Source organism: Echinops telfairi, unplaced genomic scaffold (genome assembly GCF_000313985.2).
Source record: "Echinops telfairi isolate 266 unplaced genomic scaffold, ASM31398v2 ScPeMD7_7467;HRSCAF=8505_1, whole genome shotgun sequence".
Lineage (NCBI taxonomy): Eukaryota > Metazoa > Chordata > Mammalia > Afrosoricida > Tenrecidae > Echinops > Echinops telfairi.
In genome coordinates this window covers 19,014,520-19,038,697 of record NW_022111368.1, presented here as the reverse complement: position 1 = coordinate 19,038,697, position 24,178 = coordinate 19,014,520, and the positions used below count along the sequence as shown (strand labels likewise).

The window sequence follows — 24,178 nt, the reverse complement described above, 5'->3', positions numbered from 1 at the left end:
TCAAGGACCTGAGTTTTAATTCAGGAGCCCTGGTGATGTCATGGTTACTCACTGGGCTGCTAACTACTAGGCTAGCAGTTTGAAACCACCAGCACTCCTCGGGAGAAGGATGAGGCTTTCTATTCCCCTATAGAGTTACAGTCACAGGGACAGTCTACCCTACCCTATAGAGTCACAATGAGTCAGCATCGACTCAAAGGCAGCAAGTCTGTTTTCTCTGGGTTTTCAGTACTTACAAGACATGTGATTAGCTTCCAAAACCTTGACTTCTGCAATGATAATGGGGAAGGTTGGTGGTAACATTGGCATTGCCCAGGCAGTGCGCCTCTATCAGGCTTCCCAAGTTCTGCAGTGTCAAGCACCTGGCCTTCCCCCTTCCCAGAGGTAACTGGACTCAGCTCACCAATCCAGCGAGATGCCAGACCTCTCTCCCCTCAACAAGCAAACACTCCAGTTGTTGAAGTATTGGTGTGAACCACTCTCTTTTCTTTAACTGTTAAGAAAGTTGTCACATTCGCTCTCCAGGTCCCACCATCCCAAGTCACTAACACAAGACAACAGTGCACGCTCTGGCTTCTAAACAAAATAATGATGTCCCTGGTGGTGCTGACCGGTAAACCATGCTTGACCTCCTACCCTGAAAGATGGCACCTCAGAAGAAAGGCCTGGTGATCTGCGTCTAAAAGGACTCACTCTTGAAGGAGCACAATCCTCTGCACACGTGGGGCCACCACGAGTCACAGTAAGATCAGTCCATAGTATATACCAGTAACTCCACGAGTCAGCACCCACACGGAGTCCAATTACAGAACTGGCTCATACCAGGGTAAATGAACAGGAGCTGGCTTAGAAGCCCTGGTTCTTCATGGGATTCCTGGGTTTTAGCCAGTTCAAATTCATACCAAGAAAAACCTCACCAAAACTCTTATTGCTTAATGAAAACTAGGAAATCACTCAAACCCTTCATTTCCCATTAACCTTTAAAAATGAAGGGCTTGGGTGATTCCTGAATTAGATGAAGAAACTGAGGGCTAGCCACGTGATGCTACTTATTTGCCCAAAGAAAGCTGCCTAGTCCAATCAACTTAGCTAGTATGTATTTAAGTGCCCAGTGCACAGAAAGTAATGAGTTTAAGAAAAAAATTAAAAACTACTGCCATCCAGTCAATTGGTTGCACTATGAGGTTAGCATTGGGCTTGCCAACCATAAGGTCGGTGGTTCGAACACGCCAGTCGCTCTACAGGAGACAGATGAGGTTACAGGAACTCCTGTAACAGTTCATGGCCTGGGGTTGCTATATGTCAGAATTGACTCAAGGGCAGTGGGTTTGGTTGAGGGTTTATAGGACACAGTAGACATGCCCCACAGAGCTCCCAAGGCACAAATCTTACAGAAGCAGACTACATTTCTCTCCCATGGAGTGGCTGGTGGGATCAAGCCCGCTGACCTACCAGTTAGCAGCTGAACACTTAAACACTGTGCCTTCAGGACTCCTTAGCATTTGGGTGGGCACCCCCGGAGTCATACAAAGAATGAAGAAATAGTTTTGAACCATTATCTTTTATTCAACACAATCCAATTAACTAACTGTGGAGTCGATTCCAGCTCACGGCCACCCTCCAGGACAAGGTAAAGTAGCCCCTCTGGGTGGCCGAGAAGATAATCCTGTAAGGGGGTAGAAAGACCGGTCTTTCTCTCAAGAAGCAGTTAGTGGTCTCAAACTGCTGACCTTGAGGTTACTGCCCAATGTGCAACCACCACATCACCAGGGTTCCTAAAAGAATCCAAAAGCCTCCCCTTTTTTTAAACCTACTTCTCTTCAGCTTGGCTACCTACCAATCACTAATGTGTACCATTCATTTTATTAACACGAGTGTGGTTTCTTTCATTCGTGATTCCTAGACCGAAGAGGGAGGAAACCTCCGAATCATTCCATCCCCTAACAAAGCCTATTTCTAGTTCCAGACTGTTTAAACCAAAGCCAAATTCACTGCCACTGAGTCAATGCTGACTCATAGCGACCCTCTAGGGCAGGTTAGAGACACCCTGTGAGTAAGTGAGACTATTTCTGGGAGTAGAAAGCCCAACTTTCTCCTGTGGGTGCCCTGGTGATTTTGAAATGTCGACCTTGCAGATCGCAGCCCAAAGTACGACCACTATAGCACCAGAGATCCTCCAAACTGTGTCCGACACAAGAAAGCACTGTCTTCAGTGCGAATGCCCTCCAAGACCTTTTCGACTGGTCTGCGGCCACTGTGGGGGCAGCACCCTGCTCCTGTTGTGCTGATTTCATGGCAGCCACCCGGTAAATCTCTTGGGAACACACACATCACAGGGGCACAGTAAGCTCTGGGGACTTCACGAACGGCTGGCTTCCTAGCAAGGGGCAATGGATGGAGGAGGGCTGGGCGGGTGGCGGCAGTGGGGTCGTACACAAGGAGAAAATCCTCACTTTTTGTGTTTCTCTAGCCAGGCGGCGCTGTCAGTGAGCAGACAGAAGTTCTCCGTGACCAGGAGGTCCAGCAGACTGTCATGGTCTGTCTCCGCATACAGCTTGAGCAAGGCCGTGTCGATGTCTTCCCTGTAGCCGTTTGCTCCCTCCGTGCTGCGGACTTCATTCAAGTAGCTCATGAGGAACCGCTTGCACTGGGCCATCTTCTCCTGGTCCCCTTGGGTGAGCTGGTTCAGGTCTGCGTACTCATGGAGAGGAGGGTGAGACCGCATGAAGGAGGAGGAGGTAGGCAACAGGAAGGGGTAGAGAGAGATCAGCTCCCGGACATCAAGCTGGCCGCTTCTGCAATTACAGTGTCAAACTAAATGAAGCAAAAAGAGAGAAAGAGTACACGTAGGCACACAAAACAACACTGGATGGTGTGCACACAGTAGTGGTGAGCTGGGCATCCGGGCAAGTGCTGTAAAGCGGCCGTCCTCACTGGCCAGCTGCTCGAGCACCAGTTCAGAGCCACATGCCCCCGACAAAAGGCATGCCAATAACAGACCACTGAGGTGCCAAAACATCTGACACACTTACACGTCAAACTTAGCACTAGCTCAAACTCACTTTCATCCATTTGATGTGGACTCACAGTAACCCTACAGGGATGAAATGCCTCTGTGAGTTTCCCAGACCGCAACTCTTTATGGGAGTTGAAAGCCTCTCCCACAGAGAGGCTGGTGGTTTGAACTCCTAACCCTGTGGATCGCAGCATAACTCATAACCAATATGCCACCAGGGCTCCTGAGCTTCTGGGAAGCCGCAGCAAAGAAAGCAACACAGTGGATGGTATGTCAGGCTGTGCGGCTGTTCTGAAATGAATGCTTTTCCTAGTGCGAAAGGATAAACAGGTTTGCAGGGCTGTCCATAAATAAACGGCTTTGAAAGAAACAGCTTGTGATTTTCTCATCAATGATCTTACAATGTAGAAGCATTTGTGGGATTTTCCAGAGAGCTTCAGAGCATACCATTAGAAACCAGCTCTTGCCCTTCCTGTTTACATTGGTAGCAGTTAACAGCACCCTCAACCCTGGGAAGCTTCTTTGCTGCACAACTCTTGCATGCTTTTTCCAGACTAGTGACTGCCCATCATAGAAGCAAGGAAGCTATGGACTCTTCGACCCCTGCACTGGTGCGTAGGCCATCTGCCAAATGAAGAAAACGCTGGGCAGAGTTGGGGATAAGGGCAGGTAGTAAAATCTGGGGGGACAGACACATGGCCTATGTCCCTTGTAACCTAGGAGGCAAAGTTAAGTTACGCCCTTGAGTTCTATGTTGGGAAGGATTCTGAGAACGAGGCCCAGCTCGATGATATATTATTAGCAATGTCTGAGCATGAGCAGTTACCCCTTATTTCTGATTCATCCATGAATCAGTCTTAGGACACACACATGACCCGAGTGAGGAGGTCTGCAGCACCACCGGGACAAATCACAGTCTTACAGCCAAAGAACTTAGGTCCAAAGGATCTAAACCCAACATTGCTGATGTCCCGGGAACATCGAATGCTAGCACAGAATTCTCACTCAATGGCAACCAGTTTTACAAGTTAGGTAGGGCATCCTTTCTGGGTAAATGATTCCCGCTACACTCAGAATTCTGTGAAAGGGCACTAAACCTTATCCCTGTGGGCAGGCCTAACTTACATGCCTGAGGAGGGAGGCGAATATCCTACACAGTGATGCGCCACTGGTCCATTCTGAGGTTATGTACACCCTCTGTTTTAGATGGTTCTAAATGGGGCGGAATCTATTCTGGTGAGGCATTCTGGAAAATCACTTTATAGGCTGGGCTTTAGGAGGATATTTAAAGACTGTCCCAGCAGGTTTAACGTGACCTTTTCCAAGGAGGGATGAGCAGTCATGCGAGGGGCAGTGACCTCACTGGGCACACACGCATAAAATGCATGAGTCCCGGTGGGGCTGGGGGGGTGGGGGGAAGCAGGCTGAGAGCAAAGGAGTGTGGGGAGAACAGGCACAGGCTTCACATGTGTCTAGTTCCCCTTCCCCTCCTAGGTGAGAGAGAAGCGAAGCTCTGGTGGTGTAGTGGTTATGTGTGGGTGCTGTGATCTGCAAGGTCCGCAGTTCAAAACCACCAGTGCCTCTTTAGGAGAAAGAAGGGGCTTTCTCCTCACAGGGGGAGTTCTACCCTGTCCTGAGTGGGCACTGATGATGGCAGTGAGTTCTGTTTGGGTTTCGGTTGGTCCTGGGTGAGGAAGGGAGGTACCAGGGAGAGAACACCCATCAAAGAGTTGTCGACTGGTACAGGATTAATTCACACATCAGCAGGAACCTCCTAAGGGAAAGAGAGCTAAAATTCTGAATGGATCGTTTCAAGAGTATTCTGAGAGAGGAAAGTGTTCCATCCATTTCCCAGGAAGACCGAGACTCTTTTTCTAAACTCAGATCATGTTAACTCACTGCCATTCAGTCAATACCAACTCAGAGCGATCCATTAGGACAGGGTTGAACTGGCCCTATGAATTTCCGAGCCTATAACTCTTTACAGGAGTAGAAAGCCCCATCCTTCTCTTGCTGAGTGGCTGGTGGTTTCAAACTGCTGACCATGTGGTTAGCAGCCCAATGGGTAACCAGTACACCAATAACCAGGGCTCCTCCGATCATGTTACAGCTCTAGAGAAAAGGGAGAACAAACCATATCTCCCTAAGACTCCTCCATGTGATAGCAAATTCACGCTCTAGAATTCTCTTGGCTAAACAACCTTGAAGCCCTTAACCTCTTCTCACACACCTCCAGTATGTGTCCCTCAACAAACTCCCACCCGCTTCCTCTTAATACAGAAGGTTATATGAAGACTACTACGGGGAAGGGCAGACAAGTAGGGTGGCTAGCACGAAGGCCATTGTTACCGAGCAACCAGCACGAAGGCCACTGTTACATACAAGCATCACTATTCCGTGTGCAACACAGAAACATCATTCCACTACAACATCCCAGTTGAAATAGGTTTTGCCAGAGAGGACATCGTCGTAGACATGTGTAAACGAGGGAAAGTGCCACGAACCTCTTGCTACCGACACCTCAAATTACCTGAAGAGCTCTTTAGCTTCCAGGAACTGAAGTTGTGCAAACTGGATAAATCCCGCCTGCTGCAGAATCCGTCTGTACATGACCTGCAAGAGATGCGGGTTTAACTGCTTAGAGACCTTAAAACCATCACAGGAGGGGAAAACGGCATTTTAACTCCTATCCCAAGGTGAGGGTTAATTCTGATGCAGAAACATGAAGTTGCAAGTTCAGGTGAGTACAATATCAGGCATTATATAAAAACCAAAAACATCCGGCCACCTAGAAGCTCCTCTTCCTCTGTCACTCTTCTGCAATTGGAATCTTCCAGGAGCACTTCCCAAAAGATAGTCCTTAGGCACTAGGCTCAAACCTTTGAATGAATGAACTAACCAATGCGTAGCTTCCCTGGTCAACGCTGGAGAAATGCTGCGTCTTATGCCTCCTCCTTAGCCACTCACCACCGCGCTAACACATTAAAGTCTGAGAAGCCTGCAAGAAAAGGGCCGCCTGGAATCCAGTGTCACTCAAACCTCCTTGACCACAGAACCCCTCTGCTCTCTTGTTGCTGTTGTTATAGCTTTAGAGACCTTTACTGTTATTTTTTTCAATTGTGGTGAAAATACATACAGTAAAACCCTCACCAAGGCAAGACCCACAATTACAACCCAATGTGACCTTGATTTCATGTTTCAAGTTCTGCCACATTCGTTTCTTTCTTTGTCCAAAAGATTTCACTAGCTTTGACGCACACTTAGTGACTCCCCCCAAAAAACAAATTCTCCCTCTTCCTCCACCCCTCCCTCCCACCCAGAAAACCAAAACAAATGATCTGCCATCAAGCCCATGCCAACTCACAGCGACCCTCGAGGGCAGGGTTTCTGAGACGTTAACGCTACGTGAGCAGAAAGCCCTGTCTCTCTCCTGCAGAGGGCCTGGTGGTTTCGAGCTGCGGACCTTGCAGCGGGCAGCCCAGTGCACACACTGCGCGACCAGGGCTTTCATGCATTCATAATCTTTGGTTCCTGTATGTTAGCTTATTGACTGTGAGGAGGATCACTGTGAGCAGAGCCACCTGAGCAGTGTTGCATTCCGTGGTGCGGAGGGTTGCTATGAGTCAGAACTGACCCGACGGCACCTAACAAGGTACGCATGACATCATACAACGTTTGTCCTTTTGCAACTGACTTCTTGTGCTCAGCGTGTTTTCAAGCTACACCGTGTTGCCTCCGCCGTGCCTCAGGAAGGTCTCTCTCTCCTAATGGCTGAGCAGTAATTTGCTGTATGTCTATATAAGGAGCCCTGATGGTGCAAGGATGGTTAAACAATCAGGTGCTAACCAAAGGGGCAGCTGTTCAAAACCCACCATCTGCTCCACAGGAGAAAGACGAGGCAGGCTGCTCCTGTAAAGATGTACAGCCTGGGACACCCTCTGGGGCAGTTCTACTCTGTCCTACAGGGTCGCTGGGAGTCGGAATGGACTAGGGGGCAACTGCACTTAAAACAGAGGAAGGCCAACGCCGAGGAAGGCAGAGAACCCAAATAATTTCAACTAATGGAAAGTGATTTTTTTTTTTAAAGTGGTAAAGCTGCATCCTGACAAAGTGGGAAAATGGCGAGGACCAGGAAAGCCAGGCACTCCCCTCGGGATCAGCTCCCCAGACACTTCAGGTGTCTCTGCCTTTTGCCGTTCTCCAAAGACCTAGCCAGAGCCAAACACACTGTAAGACCTGTCCTGGAGCTCCTCCAGCCCCATGCCCTCCCTGCCATGGCCCCGGTGAGGCAGTGTTTCAGCTTTATCCGTCCTTCCTCTGAAACCCCTTCTGCTCCATCCACACTGCTTCTAGCACCACGGCTCAGGCTCCGCTCCCCTCCCCTCCCCTCACCACGAAAGCCTGTGTATTTCAAGTATTCACTCTGACTTGAGTTTCTCCCCCTCCAATCGCGCTGTGTCATCTGTCATAAATGACTTCTAGGGAAGGTGCGTGGTTTTCCCCTCAGCGTCCTCACGCTCCTTGGACTGAGTACAGCCGACGCAACTGAAGGACCATCTGATCGACTTTCATGAAGCTCCACTCACTCACGAGCCCCATTGGACAAGAAGGAAAATTCTGCTTAGAGATGGTAGAGTTTAGGCAGAAATTACGACCGACAGTGATAAGGCTCAAGTTGGGCCAGGGTCTGAAACCACATCTGATTCTTCCCACTCACTGGCTCATCAGGTACATAAACCAAAAAACCAAGCTTGCCGTCTAATTGAAGCTGACTCATAACAACCTTCTAGGGCCTGGTAGAATGGCTGCTGTGGGTTTCTGAAACTGGAACTGTTGACTGGAGGAGAGAGCCTCATCTTGCCCCCACGGAGCCATCGGAGGTTTCAAACAGCTGCCTGTGTGGTTAGCAGCCCAATGTGTAAGCACTGCACCAGGGCTCCTGTATCCGGGGATACAGCAGGCCATTAAGAGTGTCACTACTGGAGCAATGCAAGAAGTAAAGACATCAGCACCTAAGGTCTATCAATCCTGGTCTCTCGGGGAGGTGAGGGAGAACCAAAATGATAGCATGTGTCCTCCCTTAGTTGTTGTTGTTAGGTGCAATCAAGTCAGTTCTGATGGATAGAAACCACGTGCACAACAGAACGAAATACCACACTGCCCTGTGCCATCCTCGCTATGTTCCCGTGCCCTAGTCCATGGTTGCGGCCACTGTGTCGGTCCATCTCATGGAGGGCCTTCCTCTTTTTTTGCTGCCCCTCCACTTTACCAAGCATGATGCCCTTCTCCAGGGACTGACAATATATCCAAAGTACGTAGGACAAAGTCTTCCCATTCTTGCTTCTAAGGAGTACTCTGGCCTTACTTCTTCCAAGACAGACTGGGGTGTCCTTTTAGCAGTCCATGGCTCTTTCGACATTTTCCTCCAGCACAATTCAAACGCATCCTTTTTGTTTTTTCAGTCCTCCTTATTCAGTGTCCCAATTTTCAACTGCTTAGGAGGCAATGGAAATTCCCCTAGCTTGGGTCAGGTGCATCTTAGTCCTCAAAGTAACATCCTTGCTTTTCAATACTCTGAAGAGGTCTTGTGCAAATTTCCTAATGCAACATGCCTTTTGATCTCTTGCCCGCTAATTCCATGAGCATTGCTTGTGGATCCAAGCAAGATGAAATCCTTGACAACCTCAACCTTTTCTCCATTGATCATGTCGTTACCCACTGGTCCAGTTGTGAGGATTTTGTTCTTCCTGACATTGAGTCATAATCCATACTGAAGGCTGCAATCCACTGGTTCTCAACCTTCCAAATGCCACAACCCTTTAACACAGGTCCTCGTGTTGTAGTGACCGCCCCCCCCAACCATAAAATTATTTTTGCTGCTACTTCCTAACTATAATTTTGCTTCTGTTATGAATCGGGTGACCCCTGTGAAAGGGTCATTCGACCCCCAAAGGGGTCGAGACCCACAGGTTGAGAACTGCTGCTGCAATCATTGACCTTCATGGGCAAGTGCTTCAAGTCATCCTCACTTCCAGGAAGCAAGGTTGTGTCATGCGCATATCACAGGTTGTTAATAAGCCTTCCTCCAATCCTGATGTCACACTCTTCTTCATCCAAGTCAGCTTCTTCGATGATCTGCTCAGCATATAGATTGAGAAAGTATGGAGAGAGGATACAGCCTTAATGCACACCTTTCCGGGTTTTCAAACTTGCAGTATTCACAACGGCCTGTTGTTCTCCCTCAGCAATTCCTTTAAAGATGTGGGAAAATAGTAGGCTTCTAAAACCTTTCATTTCTCGTCTCACCACCTGCCCCTACTTTTCTTCCCTGGAACCACCTATTTCGAATCTAAAGACCAGCCTAATTATAACCAGAAACCCAGGTGCTGCCAAGGCGACGCTGACTCAGGGTCGCCCCACGTGTGTCAAAAGAGGCCTAATTATATTGCCTCACAATAAGGGGAGGACAGTGGGCCACAGTCCAAGAATGCCAGGTCCACCTCTGAAAGAAAGAACAAGAAAGGCCACCCACTTAGGAAAAAGGTTAAAAACAGCCCACCAGCTGCGGCGGTGGGAGAATTCTCCATCACAATCAGGGCGGTTGAAGAAAAAGCACAGGGTGACAACTTACTTCTCGTGGTTGACAAGACTCAAATGTCACTTGCCTTTCCCGGCCCTTGAAGGGAAATGAAAATGGCCTTTTTTTCTAGCACTCTAAAGCTCCAACACTATATTGCTCATTTCCCATGTTCAGACTTCGAATGTCACGGAGAGGTGGTAGCAGCATGAAGTAGATACTCTCATTCTGGAGGTGAGTACTGAAGATGCCGTAACCACGGTGACGGCGTACACCTAAGGGAACTTTCACCTAAAGATGGCCAATCAGTAGTGTTACCAAGCCTGGTTGTCTGAAGTTGGCCGTGCTTTTTCCAGACTGTCTACTGGGACCTGACAGCTTCCCCTGCTTTCTGCTCAGCTCATCCCAAACAAGACCTGCAACCAGGAAGGCTCAGAGGGAAGGACATAGAAGACTGACCAGAGGCTAGAGAACAAGACAACCTGCTTATCTCCCCAACATCAGAGCTAACTCAATAACGAACCAGTCACGACTTCAACGTCAGGCAGCTCCCAAAGCTGCGCCCGGAGTTGTGGTCAGCTCCTTGGCGATCCTACGTACAACGTAACCAGTGGTACCTGGTCCTGACTCATCCTCACAGTGACTGGTATGCTGCCACCACTGTGTCATGCCTTCTGGCCTAGGGGGCCCATCCTCCAGCATACGTCTGTAGGTCTCCAAGAAGTGACGCTGTGTACAATTTATGTGATCTAGGGAATCAACAGTTTTGTAAAACAGAAGAATCTATAGGGTTCCAAAGTAATCTTCAAGGTTACATTGCCCACATAAAATTTATCACACGAGCTTCAGGAGACAACAGTTCATCCTAGCACAAAATTCAAAGTATACACAGCTGTCTAATGGCTCCTCCCCAGTGTGTAGTGCATCATAAAATATACAGGTTTTCCCTAGGTTTCTCGATTAGGCCTGGACTGATAGTAGCCAACGATGAGTACAGTGTGAGTTGAGCTGGCTTAGGCAGTGGCTAAAACTGAGAAGCAGAATGCTTAGATTCGAGTCCTGGCTTTGCAATTACAAGCAGGCTTCAAAAGTTCATGGGAAAATGAAATATAAAGATGATAGAAGCCCTCTTTATATTAGCTCTGTGACCTTGGACTCTGTTTTGGAGTGTACATGTTTTTAAGGGGATCATAATACTACCTACTTCATAATTGTACGGATTAGGAGAACCAGACGGGTAGGGGCTTTAGAAAAGTAACTGGCACAGAGTAACCAGTCACATATTGCTGACTCCCTCTTTTACCTGCTAGGTAGTTTGTGTCCATGGTGCCTTCCAGTCTTTCTGCCAGATTCTACCACATATGTAGTGTGTGTGGGGTGGGTGTGGGAGGGCAGGGGGAGAAGGTCTAAGAAATCCTTTTTTAATGAGAGAAAGAGTTATGGTAAACTAGTAAATGTGTTTTAAAATAAGTTGTGGGGTTTTTTTCTATCAGAGACATGGGAATAATCAGTGCAATGGACTCATGGGCCACCTGAACACTAGTTGTCGCCATGACCCTGAGGCCACAACCAGATGTAGCCCAGTTCTCACTGCCATCTGCTAGGAACGGGATCACCTTAGGGCAGTGGTTCTCAACCTGTGGGCTGCCACCCCTTGGGAGTCGAACAACCCTTTCACAGAGGTCGCCCGATTCATAACAGTAGCAAAATTACAGTTATGAAGTAGCAACGAAAATGTTATGGTTGTGGGGGGGATCACCACCACATGAGGAACTGTATTAAAGGGTCGTGGCATTAGGGAGGTTGAGAACCACTGTTTTAGCCAGTAGATCAGAAGTAAGGGGGCCCCTGGGACCTCAAATTTATGATTGATACCTATCTATTGGGAAATCCAGAAGACAACAATCATTTAACTTATAAGATCAGACCTAGCTATAGGTGGCTAGAATCAGAGAGAGCAAATGATCCCTGGGTAGCTGGTCTAAAGGACAATGCCGTTCTAACTTTGAGATCTGACCCAGGTGTGACAGTCAGAAAAAAAGGGTGTCCTATGAGCAACAAAGAAAGAATGAAGCTTTTGCTTTGCTGCTGATTATTAACCTTATGCAGTACATTTATATTTTATCGAATGATCCATCTAGATAGCTTTACATGTGTATTTGCCTTTGCTACAAATCTGTCCATGAATGTAGTGAAGTACACAGGGAACAAAGTTCCTAAAACCTTAGACATAACCAAACGCCTTGAAGGAATGAGTTATGGGGCTTCGGGGCTCAAAGCCATGGTTTTAGGTGAAACCAAGGTCAACTGGCATAACATAACCCACAAAGACTGCGTTCTATATCTTACTCTTGGTACGGAGAGGCTGGGATCTTAAAAAGCTCACGAGCAGTCATCTAAGGTAGAATTTTTTTAAAAGATCATTTTATTGGGGGCTCTTACAACTCTTTTAACAATCCATACATAAATTGTATCAAGCATATTTGTACATACGTTGCCATCATCTTTTTCTCAACATTTACTTTCTATTTGAACCATTGGTATCAGCTCCTTTTTCCCCGTCCTCCAACACCCTCGTGACCCCTTGATAAATTATTATAATTTTCCTATCTTATACTAACTGCTGTCTCCCTTCACTCACATTTCTGTTGTTCATCACCCTGGGAAAGGGGGCGGGATATGCATGGATAATTGCAATCCATTCCCTCTTCCTCCCCTCCTGCCTCAACCTCTCCCTACCCTCCTGGTATAGCTACTCCCATTTCCGTTCCTGAGGGGTTTATCTGACCTGGATTCCATGTGTCGTGAGCTCTTATCTGTACCAATGTACATGCTCTAGTCTAGCCAGAACTAAAAGGAAGGATTGGGATCATGATAGTGGGGGGTGAGGAAGCCTCAAAGAACCAGAGGAATATTGTGTGTTTCACTGATGCTATACTGTGCCCTGGTTGTCTCATCCCTTCCTTATGACCGTCTGTGAGAGGCTGTCCTATTTTCTACGGATGTATTTTGGGTCTCTGCTCTGAGCCCCTTTGTTTTTAACAATATGTTTTTTTTTGTTTTGGGTCTCCTCATGCCTGTTACCTGATTCTGTCATCACCTCATGATCTCACAGGCTCGTGTGCTTCTTCCATGTGGGCTTGTTGCTTCTCTGCTAGATGGATGCTTGTTTGACTTCAAGCCTTTAAGACCTCAAATGCTATATCTTTCGATAGCCAGGTACCATCAGCTTCCTTCACCAAATTTGCTTATGCACCCATTTGTCTTCAGCTATCGTGTTGGGAGGGTGAGCATCACAGAATGCCAGGTTGTTAGAACAAAGTGTTCTTGCATTGAGAGAGGGATTGAGCAGAGGCCCAAAGTCTGTCCACTTCCTCCATGTATTGCCATATAAATATATGTACCTAGGCCAATACCTCTATGCTTATGAATTAATATCTTTACATGTGTACACACCTATGTTTATACCTCTATTCATAGCTTTGCTTCCTAGATCTTTCCTCTGTTTCCTTTGACCTAAGGTCCAAATATTGATCTCTACCCATCCCAAGGAAAGAAGAATAATGAAAATCAAGACTGGAGAAAACTATGCCAGTGGACTAATGGACCATGAAAAGATCAGTCACCATGACCCTGAGACAAGAAGAACTAGATGATGCCCAGCTATCACTGCTGACCACTTAGGAAGGAATCACATTAAACCAGGGGTCCTCACACTTTTTAAACAGGGGACCAGTTCACTGTCCCTCAGACCCGCTGGAGGGACGGACTATAGTTTAAAAAAAAAACTATGAACAAGTTCCTAGGCACACTGCACATCTTATTTTGAAGTAAAAAAAACAAAAGGGGGAAAAACACCTGGCAGGCTGGATGAATGTCATCAGTGGGCTGCATGTGGCCCACAGGCCGTAGTTTGAGGACCCCTGCATTAAAGGGTGTTGAATAGAGGAAAATGTGAAATAAAATTCAAAACTATAACAAAAAATTGGTTTGATAGTCAGATAGATCAGTGGGACCTCGAGACTATGACCCTTAGTCACCCTTCAGGGCTGGAACTAAACTTATCCGATGGGTCACTTTTCAGTCAAACACACTGAACAAACTAAACTCACGACCATCGAGTCAATTCTGACTCATAGCAACCCTATTTTGTTGTTGCTCGGTGCCATCAAGTCAGTTCTCACCCATAGCGACCCTATGCACAAGAGGAAAAAAACCACCACTGCAGGTCCTGTGCAGTCCTGTGCAATTGTTCCTCTGCCCGAGTCCACTGTTGCAGCCATGGTGTCCATCCAGCTCCTTGAGGGCCTTCCTCTTTTCCACTGTCCCTCTACTTTAACAAGCATGATTTTTTTTCTGTAGGAGCTGGTCTCTATTAATAATACTTGGTTCTAAGGAACACTCTGGCCTTATTTCTTCCAAGACAGACTGGTGTGTCCTTTCAGAAAAATGGTATTTTCACCATTTTTCTCCAGCACCACAATTCAAACACATCCATTCTTCTTCAGTCCTCCTTATTCAGTGTCCCAATTTTCACCTGCTTAGGAGGCAACTGAAAATCCCAGAGCTTGGGTCAGGTGCACCTTAGTCCTCAAAGTAACATCCTTGCTTTTCAATACTCTGAAGAGGTCTTGTGCAGCAGATTTACCTAATGCAACATATCTTTGGATCTCTTGCCCGCTGCTTCCATAAGCATTGATTGTGGATCCAAGCAAGGTAAAATCCTTGACAACCTCAATCTTTTCTCCATTGATCATGATGTTACATATTGGTCCAATTGCGAGGATTTCTGTCTGCTTTGCACTGCATCATAATACATACTGCAGGCTGAAATTCTTGATCTTCATCAGCAAGGGCTTCAAGTCTTCCTTGCTTTCAGCAAGCCAGGTTGTGCTATCTGCATACTGTAGGTTATTAATAAGCCTTCCTCCAACCTTCATGCCACATTCTTCATGTAATCCAGTTTCTCTGATGATTCGTTCAGCAGACAGATTGAATAAGTATGGTGAGAGGATACAACTGTAGCACACCTTTCTTGGCTTTTAAACCATGCAGTATTCCCTTGTTCTGTTTGCAAAACTGCCTCCTGATCCATGTTCAAGTTCCTCATGAGAACATGTAGTGTTCTGGAATTCCTAATTTTCTCAAGGTTACCCACAATTTATTATGGATTTATTAAAGTCTAGTGCCTTTGCATACCCAATAAAACACAAGTAAACATCTTTCTGGAATTCTGTGCTTTCAGCCAAGATCCATCTGCCATCAGCAATAATATCCCTTGTTCTATGTCCTCTTTTAGATCCAGCTTGAGCCTCTCGCCTCTCCCTGTCCATCTACTGTTGCAACCATTGTTGCATGATCTTCAGCAAAATTTTACTTGTGTGTGATAGCTAGGTCTAAAAAGGCAACAACACAATGAGGCAGCTGTAACACCACTCATTCCTTAGAATAATTAATCGCTTGAGATCAAAAGGGTAGCATTTACCCAAGGACAGATTTCAGAAGGGATAAAAAAGGAGGAGGAATGTAAACAAGAGTCAAAGTGTGGAAGTGGGATCAGTGATGTTATATTGTAGGGACTGCAATCAATGACATGAAACATATTGTGTACAAATGGTGAATAGAAAACTGATTTGTTCTGTAAGCCATTACCCAATTCACAATTTTGTTTTAAGGGACCACTCTAGTAGAGTGGAGACATGGAAACATGTTAAAGACACAGTTAAAGGAAGTAGTTGAAACAACCAGGCTAAAACATAAGAAGTGTTTGGACGCACATGGTCACTATGGGAACTTGAGAAGCAAGGCATATTTCTAGGGCTGGACATAGGTGTTTGGAGCAACAGGGAGATGGCAGGGAGCAGGTTAGAAGGAGCAAGATGACTAATAATATGATCTAACATTGACTGCACATCTCTACTCTTATCAAAGAGAGAGTGGAGAAAACAGCCAAAGCCACACAAAGAAAACTGAAGCCTTCAGTGTTGGGTTCGAAGCCCAGGGCCAGCTGTTCAAATTTACCAGCCACTCCGTAGGAGAAAAATGAGGATGTGTGCTCCCATGAAGATTTACAGTCTCGGAAACAGGTCTACTTTGTCCTACAGGGTTGCTGTGAGTCAGAATTGACTCTTTCGTTGGCAGTTGGTTCTTCATACTTAAAGGATGCTAGGTGCAGGTGGTCCATCGAGAACAACTATGAATGCATTAGTGTGGTCCTTCAATACAACCAACACCTTGGTCCTGAGGCCTCCTCAGTGAATGCTACCACCGTTTCCACTTCTGGGAAGAGAATGGGGACCAAGGGCATGGCAGCGGCAAGATTCAGCCCCAAGTGTTCTGACTCCAACCTGCATCCTTCTTGCCCCACCGCAGCAATACGTACAACAATGCACAGGAAGAGACACTGCCCAAATACAGATATCTTCTTTTAGCTTTTGCTAGCCCCAGCTGAACAGAGTCTATCAGCCATAATGAAAATTGAGCAATGACAATGAAAACCAACCCACTGCCATTGAGTACGTTCAAGTCAATGTCACCCCATAGGATAGAACAGAAGTGCCCGGTTGTGTTTCCAGGGCTATACATCTCTACAGAAGCAGACTGCCTCATCTTTCTAGCGTGTTGTGGCTGGTGGGTACCAACCGCTGACCTTCGTTCCCCACGATCACCTGAAGACCACCAAGGCTCCTTCAGGCATGAAGTTTATCAAGATTTAAATGTAGAAAAGATGTCCTCTTTCACACACCATAATCATGCATTGCACATCCTGTATACCTTTTGCTACATAAAGCAAGTGATGCCAAAAAGCACCACTTTGTCCCACAGCCATCATATGTGTAAATCTCCTTAACTCATCATCAGTTAGCAAGTCATTATCCATTCATGAGAACCTTTCATTATAAGTTTACATATAAAGTATACACACATCAATATTATCCTTTATTACTCCCATATAGCGAGAAACCTGAACTCACCTAACAACTGAGCAAGTAACTATGTTCAGAAAGCAGATTTTATCGGACCAAAGAATAACTGTGACTATCACATCAGTTACATCCGTCATGCCAATTACATTAAGCTAGTGTTCCTTCAGTGTATTAAGGGTTCTCCGAAGTAAATTGCTTGGATGGATTTGTTCCTGCAACATTAGATGGCTTATCTATACGGTTCACAACATTTTTCCTATACATAATGTGAGACTAAGCTTTTATTCAATCTCATCCCAAGACACAAAAATTCTAAATTAGGAAACAAATTAACCTGCCCTCGCTTTTGGTGTTTAAAAACCATGTCCTTGATTCTTCTCAGAAGACATACTGAAAAAGGAACCTGGTTAAAAATAAAACCCAGTATATTAAGCCAGAGGTTGGAACCTGACTTTCCCCACACCTTCGAGTGGTCGAGCCACCCGACTGCTCTGAGACGTGTTTCCTTTAACTGTGAAACGTGGATGCCACTCTGAGGCCAGAGTTGCTGAGGAAATGAAGCAGCAGGAACAAAAGCCATCAGCACAGCCTGGCATATGCTAGCAAAATCCGAATTTTCCTAACTGATGGTTTGGAAGTATGCTCAGGTGATCAGCTCAACACAAACCTGAAATTTTTCTTTTGGAATGTTCCTCCGGGCTCCTTTTGCTAAGACCAATGCTTCTTCTACTCTCTGACTTTCCAGGAGGTCCTGTATTTGTTTTTCCAGAGGTAATGGAACCAAGATGTAAACTCCTTTGCTTGTAGCGACAATCACTCTTCCTATGAAGAAATTCAATATGGTTGGAAAGGGAGGAACAAAAAAAAAAGAAGGGAAAAAAATTCACCTACAAGAAAACATTGCAAATGACAGAATCCCATATATAGAAAACCCCAAAGATGCAGTTGAAAAATTGTTGAAACTAAATGAAAAATTTGGCAACGTAGCAGGCTACATAGATCGATATACAGACATCAGTTAGATTTTTCTTTGTGAAATATGATGACACCAAAAGTGAAATTAAAAGAACATCATTTATAATAAGAACTCAAAATATCCAAGAATAAAGCTTACCAGAGAAACCCAAGACTGATACAAAGAAAACTATAAAACATTTCTGCAGGAAACCAAGAGTCTTACACAAATGGAAGAATGTTCCATGCTCCTGTACAGGAAGACTAAATATAATGAAAATGTCAATATTACCAAAAACACTTAATAAATTCAATGCAATGTTGATCCAAATCCGACCACAATTCTTTAAGAAAAGGAAAAACCAATTAATAATGTCATATGGAAAGAAAAGAAACACAGGATAAACAAAATACTATTAAAAAACGAAAACAATGTATCAGACTTTATAACCAACTATATAGCCACAGTGATAAAATAACAGTGCAGTACTGGCACAACAATGGACATGAAGAACAATGGATTAGAATTGAGAAACAAGAAACACAACCAAGTCCCTACAGACACCATCTTTGAGAAAATACCTAAACACATTAAGTGGGCATGAGACAGCCTTTTCAATAAATGGTGTTGGAAAAATTGGATCTCTCCCTTCAGAAGAATGAAACAGGACCCGTAATTCACACCACACAGAAACAACCCAAGATAGATGAACTACCTAAATATAAACCCTAGAACTATAAAGACATCAATGAAAAAAACAGGGACAAAACTTATGGATACTAATACACAGCACAAATACACTACCAAATATAATAAAAAATTGCAATAAACTATAGAAGACAAAATAGAGAACTGAATTCTTCTAAAAATACAATATTTATGCACATCAAAAGACTTTATCCAAAGAGCAAAAGCAGAACTCACAAGTTGGGAAAAATATTTAGCTATGATATATCAGGTAAATTTATATATTTCCTATATAATTTCATACATATATAGGAAATTATTGGATCTTGTATAAGAAAAATACAAATAACCCAATTAAAAAATGGGCAAAAAAGATGAATGAATGATTTACTAAAGATGACATTCAGGAGGCCAACAATTATATGAAGAAATGCTCACATTCATTAGCAATAAAAGAAATATAAATTAAAACAATTATGAGATACCACCTCACACCAACACCTGCAGCAAAATTCAAAAACGCACAAGGTGATAAATGCTGGAGAAGATGTGGAGAAATTGGAATGCTCATACATTGATAGTGGGACTACAGAATTATACACCCACTATGGAAATCAGTATGGTGCTTCCTTAAATAACTGAAAATACAAATACTTTATAATCTTGCAATCTCTCTGATAAACACCTAAAAGAAATAACCAAAAATAACCACACAGAGAGACATATGCACACCTAAGTGTTTAGTGTAGCACTTTTTTAGTAGGAAAATGATGGGAACAATCAAAAAGCCAGACTATAGAGGAATGGATAAACAAACTGTGGTACATTCACAGAATGGAATATTATACATCCTTAAAAAAACAATGAGTCTGTCAAACACCTCGAGATATGGAAACAATCAGAGAACATTATGCAAAGCAAAGGTAGTCAACCTCATAAGGATAAGTATTTTGATACATTATAAAGGAAAATAAAATAGAAACATGTTTTTCTCACCAAAAGATAAGACTTTATAGACTAAGAGGAGGCCAAAGACGGGTGCAGAGAAGATGGAAGGGAGAAGAAACTATCGAGGCAGGGTGGAGGGAAATGAGCCATGTATTGGGTGGGGGGATTTAATGGAATGTTGTTACCAATTTTATTTGATGAGATGGACTGAGAAACTACATAGAATTTGTTTTTCTATGCAAGTATTATATTCCACAAACAAAAAGGGAAAAAAACTCATATAAGTAAAAAAATAAACTTAAAATAAAAATTTAAGAGAGAGAAGGCTCACAGCCTTTAAAACCCTCCAGATGCCTTCCCGTCAGATCTCACGTCGGCCTGCGTGGCTGTCAGAGGAAAAGTGAAACGGAAGTGGAGCTGAATTCTTTGGTGATAATACAACTTGGCTTCAAATAAAAAAAGGAGAAGAAAACATACTGCTCCTCCAAGACGGATTTGTTGATCCATTTTATTAGCTTTCCCAATACAGAGCTACAGCAACTATAACTCACACTGCTTCCTTGCTCTTCTCAACTGTCATAAAAGGGTAGCTCTTAATATTACATTTCCAAAGTATACAATGCGTATTTCTGTCTTCTTTTCCTGAAAATGATGGGGTCGACTAATATCAAGCACATAATCTATTTCCAATTAGACTGCAAACAACAGTTATGGAAAAGTACAGGTTTGGGATATAGTACTTCATTTAAAAAGTATAGGCTTGTGATATCCTTCAGTACAAGTCAGTTTAGATACAGGGAAGTTTATGTTGGGGCCCTGGATAGCACGGTGGGCTGCCCACTGAGCCCACCCGCTGCTCCGCAAGGGAAAGAGGAGGCAGTGCACTCCTGACAGACTCCTGACAGTGTACAATGAAGATTTGTAGTCTTGGATTTGGATTTGAAGTTTTGGAAACCCAAAGGTAGTTCTACCCTATCCTATAAGGTCGCTATAAATCGAAAATTGACGTGATGGCAGTGAGTTTGACTTTGAGTTTTAGGAAACTTATGGGACAATATTCTAAGCCATTCAATGACAATATTTCACACTCACCTGCCATCTACATATCTCCAGCTCAGAGTTAGGACTTGTTCCGAAATTTCAAACCAAACTCATTGCATCGAGCCGATGCTGATGCGCAGCGCTCCCCTGTGGGTTTCCAAGACTGTAACTGTTGACGGGAGCAAAAAGCCCATCTTTCTACCACAGAGCTCTTGGCGGTTTCGAACCGCTGACCATAAGGATAGCAGCCTATGCATAATCACCGTATCACCAGAGCTCCTCACTGCCTAACAATTCTTTGTGTTAACCTGATCCATCAGCTTCATTTTGCTCATGAACCTCACAGAGATAGTTCGCTGGCGAGTCATTAGTACAACCCAAGACTAGCTCTACTGCTAAGCTTTCCAATCAGAACCTGCTGCCTTCTGGGGAAATATTTTCAGCTAAATATTACTTTTGTACAGAAAGCAATTTTTCAACTAAAATTCTTAATTAGCAAATAAAATGCATAAATCTACATTATATCCTGATTTGAAGGAGGAAAAAACCAAAAAACCACAGCAATATAAAGCATTTCTGGACAAGGGCCATGGGCAGGATATTAAATGACATAGACTTGATTTCAATATTCCCAGGTGTGAAAATGGGACAGTGGTTAAACAAGAAATGCCCTTATTCTTGGGAATTAGAATTCTGCGATGGCATGTCATACCTTCAATTTTCAAATGGTTCAACAAAACAATTGTTGACTGTAGGAAAAAGGCGTATGGTGATTCACTTGATTTTCCTTGCTCCCAACTTCTCTACATTTGAACATTTGTGACAAAAGGAAGAAAATTAAAGCTCTCATCCAGCCCACTGATACATGCAGACCCTTGGTCTGCTCCCCAGCCTCAACTCACCCACTCTTCCACCACCACTTGCCTACTACACTACTACTTCATTGCTTGTAGTCTGAAGTGTTGGCTTTCCTCTCTGCAAGCATCTTTCTCCATGTCTTTCATACCATGTCTGCTTAGCTAACTGCTAAGTCATCCTTAAAGGCTTGACTCAAATACCACCTCCTTCAGGAAGTCTCCCCTGCTATCTCTACGAAGTAGTTTCTCCTCTGCTTTCTCCCAATGGGCCTTAGCCACATGTGTACCAAGCTCTTCACCCGCTGTAGTTATTTGTGTGAATGGCACTCTCCCTGTTAACCTTGGAGTCACAGAAGCACAGACCCTGTGTCGTGGTCACCTGAGTATCTTCCATGCTTAGCCTACCACCCAGGGCTTTTTATGGTGTTTGCCACTGAGTTGATTCCAACTCATCAGGACTCTGTACATCAGAGCAGAGCCGCCCCAGGAGGTTTCCCTGGGCTGCAATCTGCCAGGTATCTTCTCCTGTGGAGACACCGGTGGGTTCACACCACCGATCTTTTGGTTAGTAGTGCAGAGTTTAACCATTGTGCCATGAGGCTTCTCCCCTAGTTCCTAAAGGGTCCTTAATAACATTTACCAAAGCAGTATTATCACAAAAGGTTTGATACCTCAATTCTTAGGGTGTCTTTATAAACCAGTACCTTCAAAGTCCTGTAGAATGTGGCCTTTCTTAAAAGGCAGGGTCTGCTTTTGCTGCTGATCCAACATGCTGTGAACCGTGATGAACTCATCATCCAGAGCTATGACGTATGGGAAGCAAATGGCTGCCCCGATCACGTTCTCTGACCAGTGCACAGGGGCATGTTTGGATATCCCAGCTACTGTTGCAAACATGCCTACGGAAATAAGAAGAAAGTGTTAGTTGTCACTTTAAATAACTAAGTTTTGGGGTTGTTTGTTTTGTTCTTTCTGTAGATGTGCCTTGATGCAGAACACACCCCCCTCAGTTTCCTATACAAGCTTATTTTTCAAGGTAGGAAAAATAATATCAATATGCTATACATATTATAGTATTTTTGTGAAGACAATGATCTTACCAGAAGGTATACACAAGAGGGCTTCAAAAAGTTCATGGGAAATAATGGAATAAAAAGATCATGGATTGTTCCATGAACTTTTGAGGTTCCTTCAAATTAAAGGGGCTCTGGTACCACAGTGGGCTAAGCATTGGGCTGCTAATCACAAGGTTGGAAGTTCAAAACCCACTAGCTGCTCCCGGGAAGTAAGATGAAGTTATCTATGTCTGTAAAGATTTAGTCTTGAAAACCCTTACGGGGCAGTTCTACTCTGTCCTATAGAGTCTCTATGAGTCAGAATCAACTCAATAGCAATGGGGTTTGAGTTTATTTTCTTCCAATTAGAACTGAACTTTTTTTTAAGTGTCTGTACTGGTTTATACATCCACTTGAAGGCTTAGAAATATGCATGTGCCCTCGTTTATGGGGAGAAAAGCTTATTCAAGCAATTTAAGAAGCTTCGCCTGCTCTTTTTCTGGTCCTCTAATTCTTTTCTAAATTATGGCTCTTCTTCATATGTTCATTCACCTGATATTCTTGGAGTATTTACAGTGTGTCAGGAACGCTACTGAGTGCTCAGTGCGCAAAATGTGAGTCTAATTTTGGATATGCAGGCTCTGTGAAAGAAAGACAGAACTGTTTTGCAATTCAAGACAGTTTATCCATCGTGTACACAAATAATTAAATGAGTCACTTCCAAATGAGCTGCATACAATCCAGGGATATTAACGATGATGGTATGTATAGGAGGTTAGCAAAATTAATATGTTTACCAAATGAAGTCCATGCATGTTAACTTAACTTTCAAACTACATGACATAAAACACCCTAGCACTAGCATACTGTTGCCTCCGAATGCTAAGGTGCTACTCCAGTAGACAAATGGCTTCTACTGTGCCACAGTGATGGTTCTATGACTTGAGCCACTAATTGCAAGGTCAGCAGTTAGTTAGAACGTACCAGTCAATCCAAGAGGAGACTGTCTGTTCCCACAAAGACTAATAGCCTCAGGAACCCACATGGGGCAGTTCTAGTTTATCTTGTTGGGTCATTATGAATCAGAATGGATTGAGTTTATATACAACCAAGACGGGGGAGAAGACCAAGATATAGAAGACACTTTAAGACTAAAGTGATGGAAGCTATTTAAAATATACCATATCCTAACCTTATAAAATCACTGGTCCTATTAAATCTTCTGTGGCCACTGAGATTAAAATACTGAACTTAATCAAGTACAAGCATATCTTTTTCCTCTAAATTAGGCTGCTCTTAAAAATGGATATCCTGTGGTCTCACACTAATGCACACAGGCGTGCCCCTGCCTCTTATATAACGCACTCTAAAGCCTGCATTTTGAATACCTATTTGGCCCCACTTATAACACTTAACACTTTAATGCCAATGCTCTCGGCATTTCAAGTAGCACCAAGAAAAACTCTGTCAAGATGACAGAATCTGATGTCTTAAGACTGAGTGTGTGAGTGAGTGAGTCTGTGACACACCCTCTGGAGTTACAAGTACTTAATGTCAACTATTCTTTCACACTACATATATCCCTTTGATCCTCTATGATCCTCAAATGCAGCTAAAAAATAAAAACTCAATAGAAAAATAGGCAAATGATAGGGAGCAGCAACTCACAAAAGACAAGAGTCAATGGCTAATAAATAGGAAGAGATTCCTGTACTTAATTTATGAGTAAGTACAGAGCTACAATTTTTTTTAGTTTAAAAACAATATTTACTCATCAGATTGATTATTCAAAGATTGATTGCAATACTAAGCATGAGAAAATACTTTTTAGAGAACTGGGATTTTCTATCAAAATAGAATATGCACTTATTCTGTTTTAAAATCCATTCCAGAGAACACATTTCACAAATTGTTAGGTTTGAGGGTGGTCACTGCATTATTTTTAATTATCGCATGAAATTGAGGATAGTATTCCAAAAGAGTACTGTGAATCTGAACTGACTAGACAGCGGGGAGCTGCATTTAGACACGTGATAGAAGGAAGACATGGGGCACGCTTTCAGGTTAGAACAATGGGAACTACTTAAAATACATCACATGACAAAACTCCAAACCT

At 43.9% G+C, this 24,178-nt stretch overlaps 1 protein-coding gene across 2 annotated transcripts in view; it reads right to left on the bottom strand.

The window, feature by feature from the left end:
* TGFBRAP1 (transforming growth factor beta receptor associated protein 1) overlaps window positions 1–24,178 on the bottom strand; it is a 74,757-nt gene that overhangs the window by 17,567 nt on the left and 33,012 nt on the right. For both annotated transcript variants that reach the window (XM_045283971.1, XM_004704435.2), the window contains exons 3-6: window positions 21,712–21,906; window positions 17,187–17,341; window positions 5,547–5,629; window positions 2,454–2,795 (exon numbers count right to left, since the gene is read on the bottom strand). In XM_045283971.1, the coding sequence (XP_045139906.1) occupies window positions 2,454–2,795; window positions 5,547–5,629; window positions 17,187–17,341; window positions 21,712–21,906 (775 nt within the window). The remainder of the gene's footprint in view (window positions 1–2,453; window positions 2,796–5,546; window positions 5,630–17,186; window positions 17,342–21,711; window positions 21,907–24,178) is intronic.